Source organism: Aphis gossypii, chromosome 1 (assembly GCF_020184175.1).
Source record: "Aphis gossypii isolate Hap1 chromosome 1, ASM2018417v2, whole genome shotgun sequence".
Lineage (NCBI taxonomy): Eukaryota > Metazoa > Arthropoda > Insecta > Hemiptera > Aphididae > Aphis > Aphis gossypii.
The window spans coordinates 28,734,042-28,750,193 of record NC_065530.1 but is presented as its reverse complement, the minus strand read 5'-3'; the positions used below and the strand labels follow the sequence as shown (position 1 = coordinate 28,750,193).

Genomic DNA, 16,152 nt, shown 5'->3' with positions numbered 1-16,152 from the left:
TGAGAATTTCGTTTTCATTTTATAGTATACATACATAGATCCACACAAGCTAATATATTAAAAATAGATACTTATCGTCACCAAATTCTTTTGAAATTATATATTTTATGATAATATATTACGTAGAATCGAGTTTTATTAAAATATGTTCTAAAACATAAAATTGTAGCACTCCCAGTGTGATCTTTCATAATGTCTTTCTAAGTTCTATATAGTACCTACAGGCTACAATACAAAACACATTTAAATTAAAAAGTAAAATACATAATATGAAATAATAAATAATAATTTAAAATAAGGTAGTATTATAATTAATAGCAAATTATAAAAGTATACATTTTAGTTTTGACATTTCCTTTTTCTTAATTAGTTTATTGAAATACTAGTTAGTAGTTATCTAAAGCAAACAAGTTAACATTATAATAATTAAATTATGGCAAGTAGAAAAATTTGAGCAAAAATTTCAAAAAATGTTTGAACTTGTTTCATGTAGGTACAAAAAATATATATTTTTTAAAGTATCATTTTGCAATGAAATATTTAAAAACAAGGTTTAAAAGCTAAAAAATTACTCATAGTATTAGTACAACAGTTTTGAGGTTAAAAATGGTTTTCAAAATATTTTAATTTTGATTTGTTTAAGGATTATTTCAATATTTTAGCATAGTTGCATCTACATGCATGTATAAAAATAGATTAATAGCAAATAATTATCTGCTCTAATAATAATAATGGTATCATTCATACTACTTAAAATAACAGTTAAAACTATTATACTTAATTTTCAAAAATTTCACCTACGAATTAAAAAAAAGTGTATACTATTATATTTAAACACAAAAATATTCATAACAATTTAATCCTCTCTAAATTCAATATAGTAATTGCTTACCCAGTTTACTCCATAAATATGACCTGTAGTATTGACGTATAGTTCATTGTATATGAAATAACAGGTATGTAATGAAAAAATATTATATGTAATTAACTAATAAAATTAATGGTTTGTTGAATAACTTAATAGTTTATTTTTATTGAATAAAAATAATTACAAGATATTTCATTTTTTTAAACTTTGTTCACCTTACTTAAAACATATTAAGGTGATAATTATAATTGTTTTGACATATAAGGTCCATCTAAATGGTATCCAAGCTTTTTATAATAGTTTCTAGTACCAACACCTAAAAAACAAAAAAAAAAGATATAAAATAATTTTTGCACATTTTTAAGAAATTTATAACATAATTTATAATTTACATGGATAAGTAAAATCAATTGTGTGTGATTTTAAAGGAACTGAGAAATTTATAAAACAAGGCATATTCAATCAAATAATGAAGATATGAAATGATGATGTGTGTGATGTGAATAGGTACAAGTACTTAGAATTAGTGGTACAATAAAATTATTTAGTATATCAAAGATATAATTACACGTGGAGAGAAATGTTAGGTATTTTGTGCGACAAGAGTATTTTAAAATGTATGGAGTCACTAGGGCAGTGTTTCCCAACCTTTTTACCACCATGGACCACTTTGACAATATTTTATATGTCGCAGACCACCTCAATTTTACGCAAACTAGGAAGACCTTTTTTTTTTTTGCTCATTAACAAGAATACACAAAATTTATCGAAAAATGTTAATTTTTATTATTTTACTGTACCCTTATTACCCTGATATCTACTCACTTATAAAAGTGGAAAATACTTATCGGTCGTCGGCAGAAACAACGATAAGATAACTGTATATTATGGTGAAATAAAATATTTTTCGCTGTTTAAAAAATAATTAATATTTTTTAATAGAAAACGAAGAAAGGTACCGCGGACCACCGGTTGGGAAACACTGCACTAGGGAGAATAGAATAACAAATTAATCAATAAGTAGGTAATGTAGGAATAGCACCAATTGTTGATAAAATAAAGAAAAATATATCGAGAAGGTTTAGTCATGTTATGATAGGAAATTACTAATTCAAAGGTAGTGAGAATGGTTATAAAAACTAAAGTAAAAGAATAAAAATTGGAGAAGAAAATTGAAAAAGAGATGAACAAACAAAATATATAGTGACATAAAAATTATCTAATGCAAGTAAAGAAGAGATTGGAGAGTGCCCTATAGAGGTATAGGACAAAAGGTGACTGATTAAAAATAAAAAAATAAAAATTCTTTATACTATAATTTTATAACAACAATAAATGTCAAACTGATATCTGTCAATGTACTATGTATGCTAATTTATGATTGATAAGTCATAACACATCAGACAAACAATAATTAGACTTTGACCACTTTTCATAAAATTATTAAAAATGTAAGTATACACAAACCTGATATAACAGCTATTTTGGTAGATTTATGTTCTTCTAAAGATATTCTTTCAGCTTCTTCCATTAATAACATACCAAATCCTTGATGTTGAAACTTGGTTGGATCTCTAGCTCGAACAGGAACTACACTACCATACACATGTAATTCTCTTATAATTGAAACTCTTCCTTTTAATTCTGGTCTATAAATGACATATAATATAAAATATAATTTTTTCAAGTTTCAAAAATAGAAATTAAGTTGTATAATATTTATACCTAAATGAATCTGTACACTTGCGTAATCTTAAAAGACCAATTAAAATATCTTGCTCAGGGTCTTCGTACGATAAAAATGTTTCCCAACCATTATTAGCAACATAATCTCTACGTATCAACTCAATCTAAAATATAATTAATAATATAAATTACAAAAATAAAGTAAGTACAAACTATTAAGTATTAACTATGTACAGGGTGGGGCAGTGATTCGGGCAATTTTAAAATAACTTTAAAAACCAAACAAGTATATTTTTAACAAATATATATTTATATAAACTGAACGTATATAAAATAACATTAAAGAAGTGTTAATTTGTTATTTAATTTATATAAATGATATCTGCAAGATAGTGTCTATTTCGAAGCAAGCATTCGTGAAAGCGTCTTTGATAACTGGTCATGATGTTTTGCAGAATTTCAAGAAACTTGTAAATCGGGGGATTTTAAAATAAATACGGAAAACCCTGTAATTGATATGTGCGTACTACAACTATAGATGGGGCTACGAGTCATATAGCTAAAGTGAGTATGAACATTCTAAAGATTTGTTTCTGAACCACACAATTTCTCGAAATGGGAATATTCCATGGCCTCCATGTTCGTCTAATTTAACGTCCTGTGATTTTTTTATGTGGGGGTATATCAAAAGTAGAATATACCAAACACCACTAAGGATACTTGATGATCTTAAACAAAAAAATACAAGAAAAGGTGACACAAATCTTGCCGGAAATTCTGCGAAGCATCATAACCAGTTATCAAAAACGCCTTAACGAATGCTTGCTTCGAAATGAACTCCATCTTAAAGATATAATTTATAAAAATTATATAACAAATTAACACTTCTTTAATGCTATTTTATATACTTTCAGGTTATATAAATATATATTTGTTAAAAATATACTTGTTTGGTTTTTATAGTAATTTTAAAATCGCCCGATTCACTGTTCCACCCTGTATAATAGTTTACGAATAAAAAAAATTAATAATTAATTAATAAATACAATATTTTTAATTTAATCATAATTTATAAAAACGTAATCAATTATCTTAACTAATGTACATATTAAACTTTATATACTTCAAATGGACGAATTTTATTATGTATTTCTTGAATTCCAACTTCTCTAGTTCGTACATCACGACATTGTAAGTTTAGATCTTTCATTCTCGCTAAGGCCAGTTCTCGTAAATTACCGTGTTCAACTCCAGATCTATGATAATAAAAAAAAATGTATTACATAAAATAAAGGAAATATAAAGATTAGACAATCAAATTCTTCTTAAATATTTGTAATTTATCATTTAGCTTCAAACATGTAGTTCAATATATATGTATATATTAACTTTAAAACGTTAAGGTTTGATTGATTATCCTTTTTTTTTAATAATATAATTTAATATTTACAAAATGATAATGAAAATATAATAAGAAAATTATAAAAAAAGGTTTAATTTGAAAATAAATTGTAATATTATTGATTACCTATTTATAGTTAATGATAATATTTTTGATCGATAACATGAACTAACAAATATGGTAATTAAATACACATATTTTAATTAAATACAAGACAAGTTAAAAAAATTAAAAAGTAGTTTTAGATAGATATTTTATATACTTACGTAACTAATGGCATTGGAATATCTCTTTGAACTCTATACACCCGTGTCCATGGAGGAATAAGACTTAGTATGTGAGCAATTAAATCTACTAATTCAGATGGTGAATAACTACGATATCGTCCACTACGCCACAGCTCATATAAACCTGTACCTCTCATTACAAGAGTAGGGTAAATTTTTAAACCATCAACACGGAAAGCTGGATTTTCAAAAAATTCCTGAAAAATAATAAATATGTATAAAATAAAACAATTAATTTTTATTTCATACCTTGAACTGTTGAAAATCTCTTTCTAGATCTACATTAGGTAAATCAGGCATCATATGTGATACAATTTTAAAACCACAATCTTTAGCAAGATTAAATGTTTCACACACTGCTTTAACTGTATGGCCTCTGTTAGTGTCTCGTGCAACATCTTCAAACACAGACTGAACACCAATCTCTAATCGTGTACAACCATAGTTTAACATATCAGTTAAATGCCTATTCAAACAATAATCTGGCCGAGTTTCAATAGTAATGCCAATGCATTTTACATTACTTCTTTCTGAGTATCTAAATAGAAACAATAAATCAACAAAACATTTTTTGAAAATAAAAATAAAAATATATTATAATTTAACACATACTTGACAGCTTCTCGAACATTAGAGCTAGTATGACCTGATAAAGCATCATGCAGATTTCTGATGAAATAATCCCGGTAGTCTTCAGGTAAACTCATAAATGTACCTCCCATTACTATGAACTCAACCTTATCAACATTATGGCCTAATTGTTTAAGCTATAAACATACAATATAAATAATTAAGTTTATCTTAAAAATGTACAATTTAAACTCAATGGTAAAAACAACTGTTTATAATTCTATGATCAATTTTAAAATATAAATACCTAATAATTATCATTATAATCAATAAATTTATAAATTTAAAAAACACATAAAGATTTGATCATTTCAATTCAACTCATTATAAAGTACATTTTTTTTGTCAAAAATAAGGATTTTTTAAATTTAAAAAAATTTAAAAAATTTTCATTTTTAAAACAATTATTAATATTAGTGATAAAATTGATATTTTTAATTGAACGATTAAATTTAATTTCACTGCAGTTCAATGCATTTCAAAAAATATGAATTCATAAATATTTAATATTGAACAAATAAGTAGTTTTTTTAATATTCAATTAAAGTTGAATCGATTTATACCTAGTGATCAATACATTATTTAAAAAAGGATTGAAAATATTCAATTCTTTTTTAAATTTATACTTATTGATCTTATCTAAATACTTATTCAATTATAAAAATATGTATTAGTTCAATTATAAATAGTTTTATAGATATTTTTCAATTATTTTTAGGAAATGAATCTGCTTGAAATTAAAAACAAATCTTGTTAGCAGTGTAAAAAAAATTAACAAATGTAGTTTTATACTTTATCTATAATATAACATTTTTTAAAAAGCATAAAAAAATAATATATAGAATGGATTGTGATAATACTACAAAATGTAAGTACATTTAATTATACAATTAAATTAAAATTATAGCAAATAGGTACCTGCTCAACTCTATGGCGCGTTTGAACATATGGATTGTAATGTGCTCGAATAGCTCTCATAGAAGTAGGTTCATAACCAGTATATGACTGTGTAGAGTATTCAAAATCAGAATCTGGACCACCGGGACAATATACACATATATTACCAGTCATATTTATATGAGGACAACGATGTGGTTTACACATAACTGCAACAATTGCTACCTACATGATAATAAATGAACATATATAAGCATAAAACATAAATACAAATGTATTTAAACATAGGCAATTAATAGTTATATTTTAAAACTCACTCCACTAGCTGTTCTAACAGGTTTTGCTTTCAACTTTGGGTACAATAATTTTTTAGCATCATTGGGAACAGCTGATATAATATCAACAAGTCGAGGAGATGATTTCAGTCCATATTTAGATGATATTTGAGATTTTAATTTATTTAAGTTTACATCTCTATTTTCTTTTTGAGCAATCAACAATTTCTGAATAATTTCAGCAACTGTAGACACCATTCGTTCTTCATGACTTAACTTGGATATATTTTCTACAATTTTTAGAATAAAATTAAATATTAATAAAAATAAATAACATTTTCAATTTTAATTTTTAGACTTATTTGAAATATTTTGAATTCTTACAATTTAATTTAACAAACTTAAGCAACTTACATATTTTTAATTAATATGATATAAATTAATAGGTTATTTAAAAAAAATTAGAATCAGTCAAATAACCAATAAAATACCATCACTTTTAACAAATATTATTAATAGTAAGAAAGTTAGAATTCTCATATTATATTATAAAAGTACTAATATTAAAGTATTTAAGTTTTGTACTCACCATCTACTTCAGACATGATGAAATTGTAGTAATTGAAAATTCGTCGATAAAAGTTTAAAATGAATACATTCAAATATTATTTGATAATTTACCTACCGAAGTTCAAACTTATTTTTCTTTTATACTCTTTTTATTATTATTCTATTGTCTGTAGTGGTATATTTGGTTTTGATTTGTTTTTAGTTACGCATTATGCACTACCTATGCAGTAAAGCAATAGCAAGTAGCTGAACTCTGAAGTCTAAAGTAACAAGTAGAAAGTCATAAAGTAAACTCATAAGTCAATAGACAATAAGTCATAACTCATAACTCGTGTCTCGAATAAGTCGTATATAATATTATTATGTATTATGTAGGTTTAGATACCACACTACCACGTGAATTGAGATAAATTGATAAGGCAAAGTTGAAGTGATTAAATCCACTGATATAAATCAAAAACCATGGTAGTAGAATTGAAAAAATGTTATGCTGAGTTGCTGATAGTGGTATGTGCCCGCGAAAATTCAAAATTATTTAAATACCTTAAGTTAGTAAATAACAATTACAATTTAGCTTATAAAGAATTTTAATAATGATTATTATTATTGATACAACTATATAGTTTTTCTTTCTAAACGATTTAAAATTTTAAATCAAATGTGGATTAATGTATACATAGATATTAACTATTAATTGACTGCCTGATTGTCGATTGCACATCGTGTCTGAAGTTCACAGGACGTAGGTTGGAAGAACAATGATCTAGAACGACTAAAACTCCTATCAACGTGATTAATAAAATAATAAATAAACATTCCGTAAATATTTGTTGATGGAAAATAACCGATATTATTATAGAGATTTTCACCGCGATTTATAGATTAACACTTATACTTAGATATTATACTTTGCTAGTGTACAGAGTGGAGTATCGGGCATAAGACATGCATCAGTTTTGAAGGACTGTAGAATAAAAACCATTTAATTTACAGAAATAAGGTTTACCTATATTTTTCGATTCAGTAATTTATCGAATTTCGTATACATTATATTTCAAAGATTACATTTCTAACATATGGTGGCCATCAGCAGCGTTGCACTCTTGCAGGCGATTCTGGTAGTTTTCAGCCACTTGTTGACACATTCGGATCGGTATAAATAACCGTAACTTTCTTCCCGATTCTTTCTAGAACTTTTTCTAGGGTGTGAGAACGATATTTAAACACTTTTTCCTTTAAGTATCCCCAAAATAGAGAAGTCCCAACGCTTTAATCTGAAAATGAGTGCCCGCAAGCCTCTCCACGGCTCTCCTCAGAAAGATTGCAGGCGCCGGGAAACACTTGTTTGTAAACATTTGAAAAATGGATAAAATTTTTAGTATTATAGCCATATAGGCACTTATACTTTATCTGAATAATTCACTACGCTACTAAGTACTGAATAATGTGATAATAAAAAAATATTGTATATTACCTTTCTGTAGGTGTTCGGGGAGTTCTCAAGGTCATACATATTCAAAAATTGAACAAATGCCAAATTATACCCGATACCGCGTGTACACGCGTATACTATAATCTTCGTAGGTATAATATATGATAGTCTGCACACAGGACATAAGTACACAACGTAGGAACGTATAAAAAAATAAAAAATAAATACCCGGAACGTCATGTACCTACAATAAATCTATTCACTGTTCGCAAAACCCGGTACTTGAATACTGACGGACACTACTGCAGTATTGCCCTATTTTTAGTAGTTATCTAATTGACTTATATTATTACCTTTATTTATATTCACTCACGTGATGTCATGTGTTTTATCGCATAAAAAATATAAAGTAAATTTACATATAGGGTACACTTTCATTACTGCTATAGTAAAGTGTGAGCTTATAGGTGGTTGTGAAATTTAAAAAAGGTAATAATATTATAAAATGGATACGATACGCATGTCCATATAAAGACACACTGACTCGGTTTAGTGGTGTACTCACACGTCTACACTCTACATACGTACACGGATGAAAGATTGCACTGTAGACTTCTGTCATTAAAGCCAAAGGATGGTGCGCAAGGCGTCATTGAAGGATTTACCATTTTGGTTTTCTCAAACGGCAAGACATTTTTTTCGGTCATTTGTAGTCTTTGGTAACATGATAAAAAAAAGAGACACATTTTTCGATTAATATGGCATTTTTTTTTATCGTTTGACCAACTGATATTAATTTTTGAAATACACTGATTCAGGAAATCATAAATTCCTTGTTAAAAAAAAAAAATTGAAATACCTCATATAAAAGTCCTCTGAAAACACATAGGCGCCATATTTTTAACCATCACTAGAGTATGGTTAGTACCACGAATTAAGATGTATATTATATATTTATACCTTAATTCGTGGCTAGTACTTAGTACCTATTATAAAAGGCGCTTTAATTGGGTGATTTCGATTTCGATTTTTTTTATTTTCAAATTTTATGTGCAATATAAAACAGTCAAATTTAAATACTTAGGATTTAGAAAACGAGGCGATTGCCACCGAATTTCCAACTACCACTCTTTACATAGGATCTTATATTGATGAACTAGAACATCACAGTTGTGTATTATGTCTATTAAGATGAGGTTACTCGTTAGGTACTGGGTACATAATATTATATTAAACGACTTGAGAGGATGCTATCCTTTACATGTGTTGTACCTATCAGTTGTTGTCTTAAAAACATTAACATAGCAAATTTACGTCTAATAAAATTAATTCTGCTGTATTCATTACAAAAGTAAATTTACTTATATTTAAATTTTAAACTAAATATGAATATTTTTAAATGATAATATTTACAATAGGTGAGCACCTATTATCATATCTTGCTATGTGGCCATGTGGGTAACTTCCTCTAAAGGCAATATGGGGACTAGGGAACAAGTACGGTTATATATACGATACGTTTTTATATAGATTTAAACTTTTGATAATACTATGACTCTTAAAACTTGAATATAAATGTTAAGCTTTATGCTTATATGGTTATAAGTTAAATATTATTGGTTAGAGATGTTAAAACATGCTCTCTTAAAAACTAAAAAATAGAACATACACGGTTGATATGAAAAGAATACACAAATGACACAATATATTTCTTATAATATCAGTGTTATATTATGGTTTCAATGAATGTCAAAATTATACAATAAATATGTGACTTAATCCAAACAATATTATATAGGGATGTCAATTAATAACATTCTAAGTACATATTTGTATAATATTATGTACTACGTGTGTGAGTTTGTAACTGAATTGCTATTAATTATATAATAACACAAAATATTACACTCAGAAAAAAAAAATCATAACTACATAAATTTATTGCGAACTAAATGACCTTTTATCTAATAAACATAATATTTAAGCTACATGCGTCCATTCGGAACTATGTGAACGATGAAAAAAAGTTTATACACGAAAAATTGGTCCATTTACACATCATAAATATCTAAAAATAAAATATTTTATACCCATATATAGTGTTTTTATATATATAAATTTTTTTTTTATTATTTTTTTAATACCATTTTATTAAATTTTAATCACTTAATCAAATTCTTTAATCGTTTGTCGTTTTTCTAACATTTATTATATTATACTTGGTTATTAGGAATCAATAATATAGTATAATAATAATAATAATAATAAAAATAATAATAATAATATTATATGTAATATTTTTTTTTAGTTTTTTTTTTTAATCTATAACAACACAATTGTATAAAGCAAAAACATTGAAATTATGCGACTAAACTAAAAAAAAAAAAAAAAAGCGTAAAAAACAAAATATGTATAAATATACCACCGACCGGGCCAATCACAATTGGTACATATAGTTGGTGTATATAATGATATATATATTCGTCGAGTCGTTATACTTAATCGCGAGTGTGTGTGATGGGCATATATGCCTATAGGGAGGGTGAGAGGGTTAGGTGCGGTGATGGTGATGATGATCGGAAAGCGTGGATCGAAGTCGATGAGTTGATAGTACGCATTACGTATAGAATAATATCGATCGTACCACCGGCGAACAGTATAATATAGGTAGTAATTATAATTAGTGGATGAAAACAATAACGGTATAACGTGGGCTCGGAGGATATATATTATTATTGATATCGTATGTTCAGCAATTAATGATGACTAGATATATAATATTATACGTGCACGTGTGTGAATCGAGGAATATCTTATATATTGGAACGATCGAAAAGTGAAACAGATATTGGTGTGGCGTCGTAGACACGACTACAGAAAAAATAATGCGGAGATAATGTGTGACGGCAAGGGTGCGAGTCGCAGACGAGCGTTTGGCGGGATGGTGTATCGATTCCGTTTCCACGCGAGAGGACCGCTGAATAAACGCACACGTAAGTAACCGAAATGCCCACCATCATTAACATCATCATTGTCGGTATATTATATTATATCATGTATTATGCACGTCGTACGAAAAATCTTATTATGAGTAGTAGTAGTGTACTAGTAGTAGCAGTAGTAGTAATAATAATTATAATAGTAATAAAAATAATAAAAATAAAAATAAAATCAACTAATTTCCGTAAAAAATAATAATAAGAATCGAGGAGAATAAAAGAAGAGGTAGGTGGTAGAACGGAGAGCGCGGCGATTAAAAATTAAACACAAATAATATATTATATTAATCATAATATCATAATATTATACCTATAATACTTATTATTATACATATTATTATATAGCGCGCGCAGACGACAAACGAGTGTATGTGTGACTCTGTGTGCAAGAATTGTTATAAAAAATGATTTTTCACAATTTGGTTTCGAAAAATAAAATAAAAATTTAAATATAAAAAAAACTTTGATATTTTCATTACGTTTCGGTCAACGTATGATTAAGTACATTGTCATTTCGTCAATAACGGGTAAAATCGGCTGAGTAAAAATTTGCTGATCGAAAACGTTTTTGATTTTAAAATGATTTGTCTTCCCGAAGTACAAAATACATCTCCAATCATCACAACAGTGCGTTGGTGGGGAAAGGGGTGCGCGCAAATAATAATGTATAATATAATAATATAATAGCTATCGGTTTTTAGTCTCGAGGCCGACGATCCCGTCCGAAGGGGTTTTATTCGGGCCCCGCAGACACAAAACAAAGAAAATTTAGTTATTTCTCCATACATGTCGTACAAGTATGACTTAATAATATTATGATACCGCGTATTATCGTTTTGCAACGTTCCGACAATAAAATAATAATTATTATAATAATAATTTAAGAAAAGAGCGAATACAATTGAAACGAACGTTATTATATAGTCGTAATAATAGTAATAATATAATCATAATAATAAATAATATAAGCGCGACAATCGCGACGGTAGTATAGAAAAACCGCAGCGGCGATGGTCCACGGCGAGGAGAACGAAGACGCGGCGACGGCGGCGGAGACGTCTTGGTCAGAGCGTCGGCTTCTTCAGCAACCGTTTTTGTCGGCAATCGTACACGCGGCGGCAGAAGAATATCAGATCGGTTGGCGCGCCGGCGGCGGGCAGCTGTCTGGCCCTCGGGTTGGCTTCGCGCAACGGCGGCACCACCGCCTTGCACAGCACTAAGTTCTCTTGTACCGACTTAATGTGCTTCCGGTGCCTGTGACGTATCAAAAACAGAAAACAATATTGTTAGTTTATTATTACATTTAACAATTAATAATATATTATTATACTGTCAAAATACACGATCAACACAATAATATTTAATCACAGACGGAAACAGAAGTAAAAGGACAGCGACTCTATATAGTAGCTCTTAATTTGGTATTTTTATAGTTTGAACGAATGTGAGGATTGTCGTGATGTTTGATCCAAGATCTTTGCAATTGAATATTTTCACGTTTAAGTCGTTTAATAAATAAAAATTATTATAAGAATATTATTGGTTATATACTGTTAAAGCTAAATTGTCGCGCGTAGTTTGAAATTAGCGAGACTTAAAAAAAAAATTAGAATTCTAGTTTATAAAAACGTATACAAAGTGTTTCAATAAATATAGGTACTTCAACCTTGTTGAAACCATGCGTTTAGTACAAGACAAGTGTATCGTGTCAATTGATCGGATCCGGGTTGACGTTATTTGTATAAACAGGCGCCCTTAAATTCTCTACAAAACCCGACGATGACCTTTTTGCACTTGAATTTAGGTGGGAATTGTAGTTTTCTGTGTATATGTATGTCATTACGAATACCTACGTCCTACACGGTACTGCACAATACGAGCGGATACTTGTATTGTAAAAATTGTAATATTATTTTTTATATTTTTTCGACGATCGGACCAGCGACACGTTGCCGCAGACAGACCAGCTAACAGACGACCAGCTATTACCACGCTAATTCCACCGACTAACGACAACCACCCGGCGAGCACCTTTTAGGGTTAATCGGTAACGATCCTGACCAGACGTCAGACGAACGCCTTCGACGTGTCAGTCGCTGTGAAACAAGCACACGCGTTGCGTCAGATATTCTCTTCTTTTTTTTTTCAGGACATTATCCCTCTGTACGGCTAACACCCGTACAGTGACCACGGGAGACCATAAAACGGCCTCTATATCAGGACCATCAAATCTTAGTCCCCCAAGCGCACCTGCCTAGGTCACGCAACCCGATCGGACCCTGTATTCAAATGCCACTTATTCGATCGGGCTTGGTACAGCGGAACGTGGTTCATCCCCGATTGTTAGCGAAGATCCTACACCCACCGGATCGGAGGTATCTAATCACGTACGATACTATAAGCTTCCCCATATTAATATAACTTATATGTGAATTAAATAGAAATAAAGAACAAATTAATTACCAGTAAGTCTGATAATTAAATTATTACTAGGCGGAGACTCACCGTTCGTGAACACCGTTTTATCGTTTTGCATACTTATTAAATTATATGACATGGGCGAAATTAAGTTGATCATATTTACACATAATCATGCTTGTTTTTTTTTTCAGAGAAGTAATTTGTGGGATGCAAGTGTGTGAATTTATAATCCATAAAACTTATATTATTTTTTTGTATTTTATAGATTTTGTTTTTGAAATCTATGAACGCTTTTCTAACATAAATAATGACATTTTGTCGATCATAGATATTATATTTAATGATAAAAGTAATCATTTTGAGAATTTAAATTCTTTGTAGTTACGTATATATTTATTAATATAACAATACGCACTTTGATATAAAAATATCTTCAGAATTTTCTTTTGCTTAATCATTTTTAAAATAATATTCCTTTTTGTTTAAGTTTGTATAAAAGCAAAAATAACCAATTATTAAACTAACGTACTGTTTTATAATAATTTAAAATATGAAAGTAACTATTTTGCGAGCGGCTCTGATTGTGGTTGATCGTAATAATGTTTTTTTGCATACCACGCAAAATTCCGAAATAACGGCCTCGTTTAATTTTATTAACGAATTCATGTCGGCGAGAGGCACAATAGAAAATGAGAGTCTTTACCTTCCTTAATAAATTGTACATTATTGTGATAACCAAAGTAACGTGAGCCGTTGTTGACTAATTAAATATACGACTATAAGGTAATTTTTTTAAATTATAATGTTGAATTTTGAAAGCTTACCACTTGCAAGTTAGTTGATTTGGAATATTTTTTATTCTGACTATTTTAAATTATCTATAGGTACTTGAGATTTATGATTATGTTATAAATGAATTTAATAGGGTTAACGGCGGCTTGATAAATACAATTTATTTCAACTGACATTTTCAATTTTCTATATAATATGAGCTGCTATATGAATTCAGTCAATTCAGATGAGTTAAACTCGTTCAACACCCTGCGGCATAATATTATATATACATGTAGGTCGTATACGAAAATATATTTGGAGAGGTAAGCCAAGTCCACCCTTGCAAAAGTCGCATTTGTACAGTTGATGACCGTTTTTGGTTTACGAAGGGAGTTAAAAACCGAAATCAAAAAACAATTAATTGGATTAGACGTAGAACGATTTGCTGCTCGATCAGTCCGCCTCGAGGCTAACACCACTGCAGTAACGGGCAATGATTTTATTATTATTATTTGTCGTTGTCAACGTCGCGTGCGAGGTTATAATGTTATTAAGCGCTAGTGCGTACTACCCACCCGTAAATGATAATAAACATGAAAATAATATTATTTAGGTATAGGTATTAAAAAACGAGTAGGTATATTATTATCGCGTTCGATACGCGCGTCTTCGCGATGTACTGGCCCATGTATTTAAATTGGCTACATATACTTGTTTTGCTTCACAAGTCAATTTTAGAGAATTTTTTTTGGCAACGGTCAATTTCCTATATATATAATGCGCACGCGCGCACACACACACGCACACAAACACACACACACACTTGATATTTGTGTTTGATTTTTTTTATAAAAGTGCGTATTCTTCTACTTTTGATGATGAAATTATGAAATTCAAATATATAACAGATACAATTCGATTATGCACTTAAAATTATCCACTAAAAATGCCTAAGCCCAAACTATTCCCTAAGCCAGTGGTTCCCAATTAGTATTGAGCCACGGACCCCCAGTTAAAACTTAAATTGTGCGGGGGGCCCCATATTAGTTATTTGTGATTACTTACTTTTCAATTTTGTTAAGTTATAAAAAAAAAACCAGTGTAACTCTACGTGGAGCATAATTTGAATAATATATAATAAGTATATAATACATTTAATTTTTTAATAATTCGACTAAAATAAAATAAAAATATTATTTCAGTACTACATAACCATGGACTCCCAAATCTCCCCTGGGGGTCCGTGGACAACCAATTGAGAACCGATACCCTAAACTGTGAATAATCGCGCGTTACCGACTAATTGTTGTAAATGATCTATTTTATACCACAAATCAGACCTCTTTAGATGCGGATATATAAGAAGATACACGAAAAATAATATTTCAGAAATAGATAAATATAGGTACTCGTATACATAAAACTTGCATCCGTAATATTATTATAATAGTATTATATATGTTTAGAGTTTTAGACCAATCAAAAAATGTATCTCAACCAAATCTTGACAATCCCTAAATCCTCCCAATAGGTTGAAAATAAACCACTACCATGACCATCTATTTTCTGCGTAATCCTTTTTATCTGAAACCCTATATTATATAAACATGTGCTGTCATGTACGAACGGCTTCTCCAAATCAAGTTTTTTCTAAGTTAAATCGTTTTCTGTAAGTGTCTTCTAAATTACATTACATAAGAATCACACATAAGAAGGGCTCCAGAGTATATTAGCATATATATATTTTTATTTTAGTAAGATACAGATTTGTTTCATACATACCTTTGTCAATATTTGCGAGGTTTTTAAAGTTATTTCGAATAGGTATTTAGAATAATTGAAAGTGCTATTTTTCAGTTTTAATCTCATATGTAGGTATGGATTGAATCAATTATTATAATAAATTATGTT

At 28.9% G+C, this 16,152-nt stretch overlaps 2 protein-coding genes across 2 annotated transcripts in view; both read right to left on the bottom strand.

Annotated features, from left to right (window-relative positions):
- Positions 1 to 997: 997 nt before the first annotated feature.
- LOC114121634 (elongator complex protein 3) lies at positions 998 to 6,991 on the bottom strand. The gene is made up of 10 exons (XM_027984049.2): positions 6,635 to 6,991; positions 6,088 to 6,335; positions 5,792 to 5,995; positions 4,856 to 5,010; positions 4,493 to 4,781; positions 4,223 to 4,440; positions 3,678 to 3,810; positions 2,594 to 2,718; positions 2,336 to 2,517; positions 998 to 1,184 (listed from the first exon to the last, which is right to left on the bottom strand). The coding sequence occupies exons 1-10, from the start codon at positions 6,648 to 6,650 to the stop codon at positions 1,111 to 1,113; spliced, it is 1,644 nt and encodes a 547-aa protein (XP_027839850.1). The 5' UTR covers positions 6,651 to 6,991; the 3' UTR covers positions 998 to 1,110.
- Positions 6,992 to 9,753: 2,762 nt separating this feature from the next.
- Positions 9,754 to 16,152, bottom strand: part of LOC114121642 (uncharacterized) — a 112,566-nt gene continuing 106,167 nt past the window's right edge. The window contains exon 9 of the mRNA XM_050198529.1: positions 9,754 to 12,300. Coding sequence (XP_050054486.1) covers positions 12,111 to 12,300 — 190 coding nt within the window. The 3' untranslated portion in view covers positions 9,754 to 12,110. The remainder of the gene's footprint in view (positions 12,301 to 16,152) is intronic.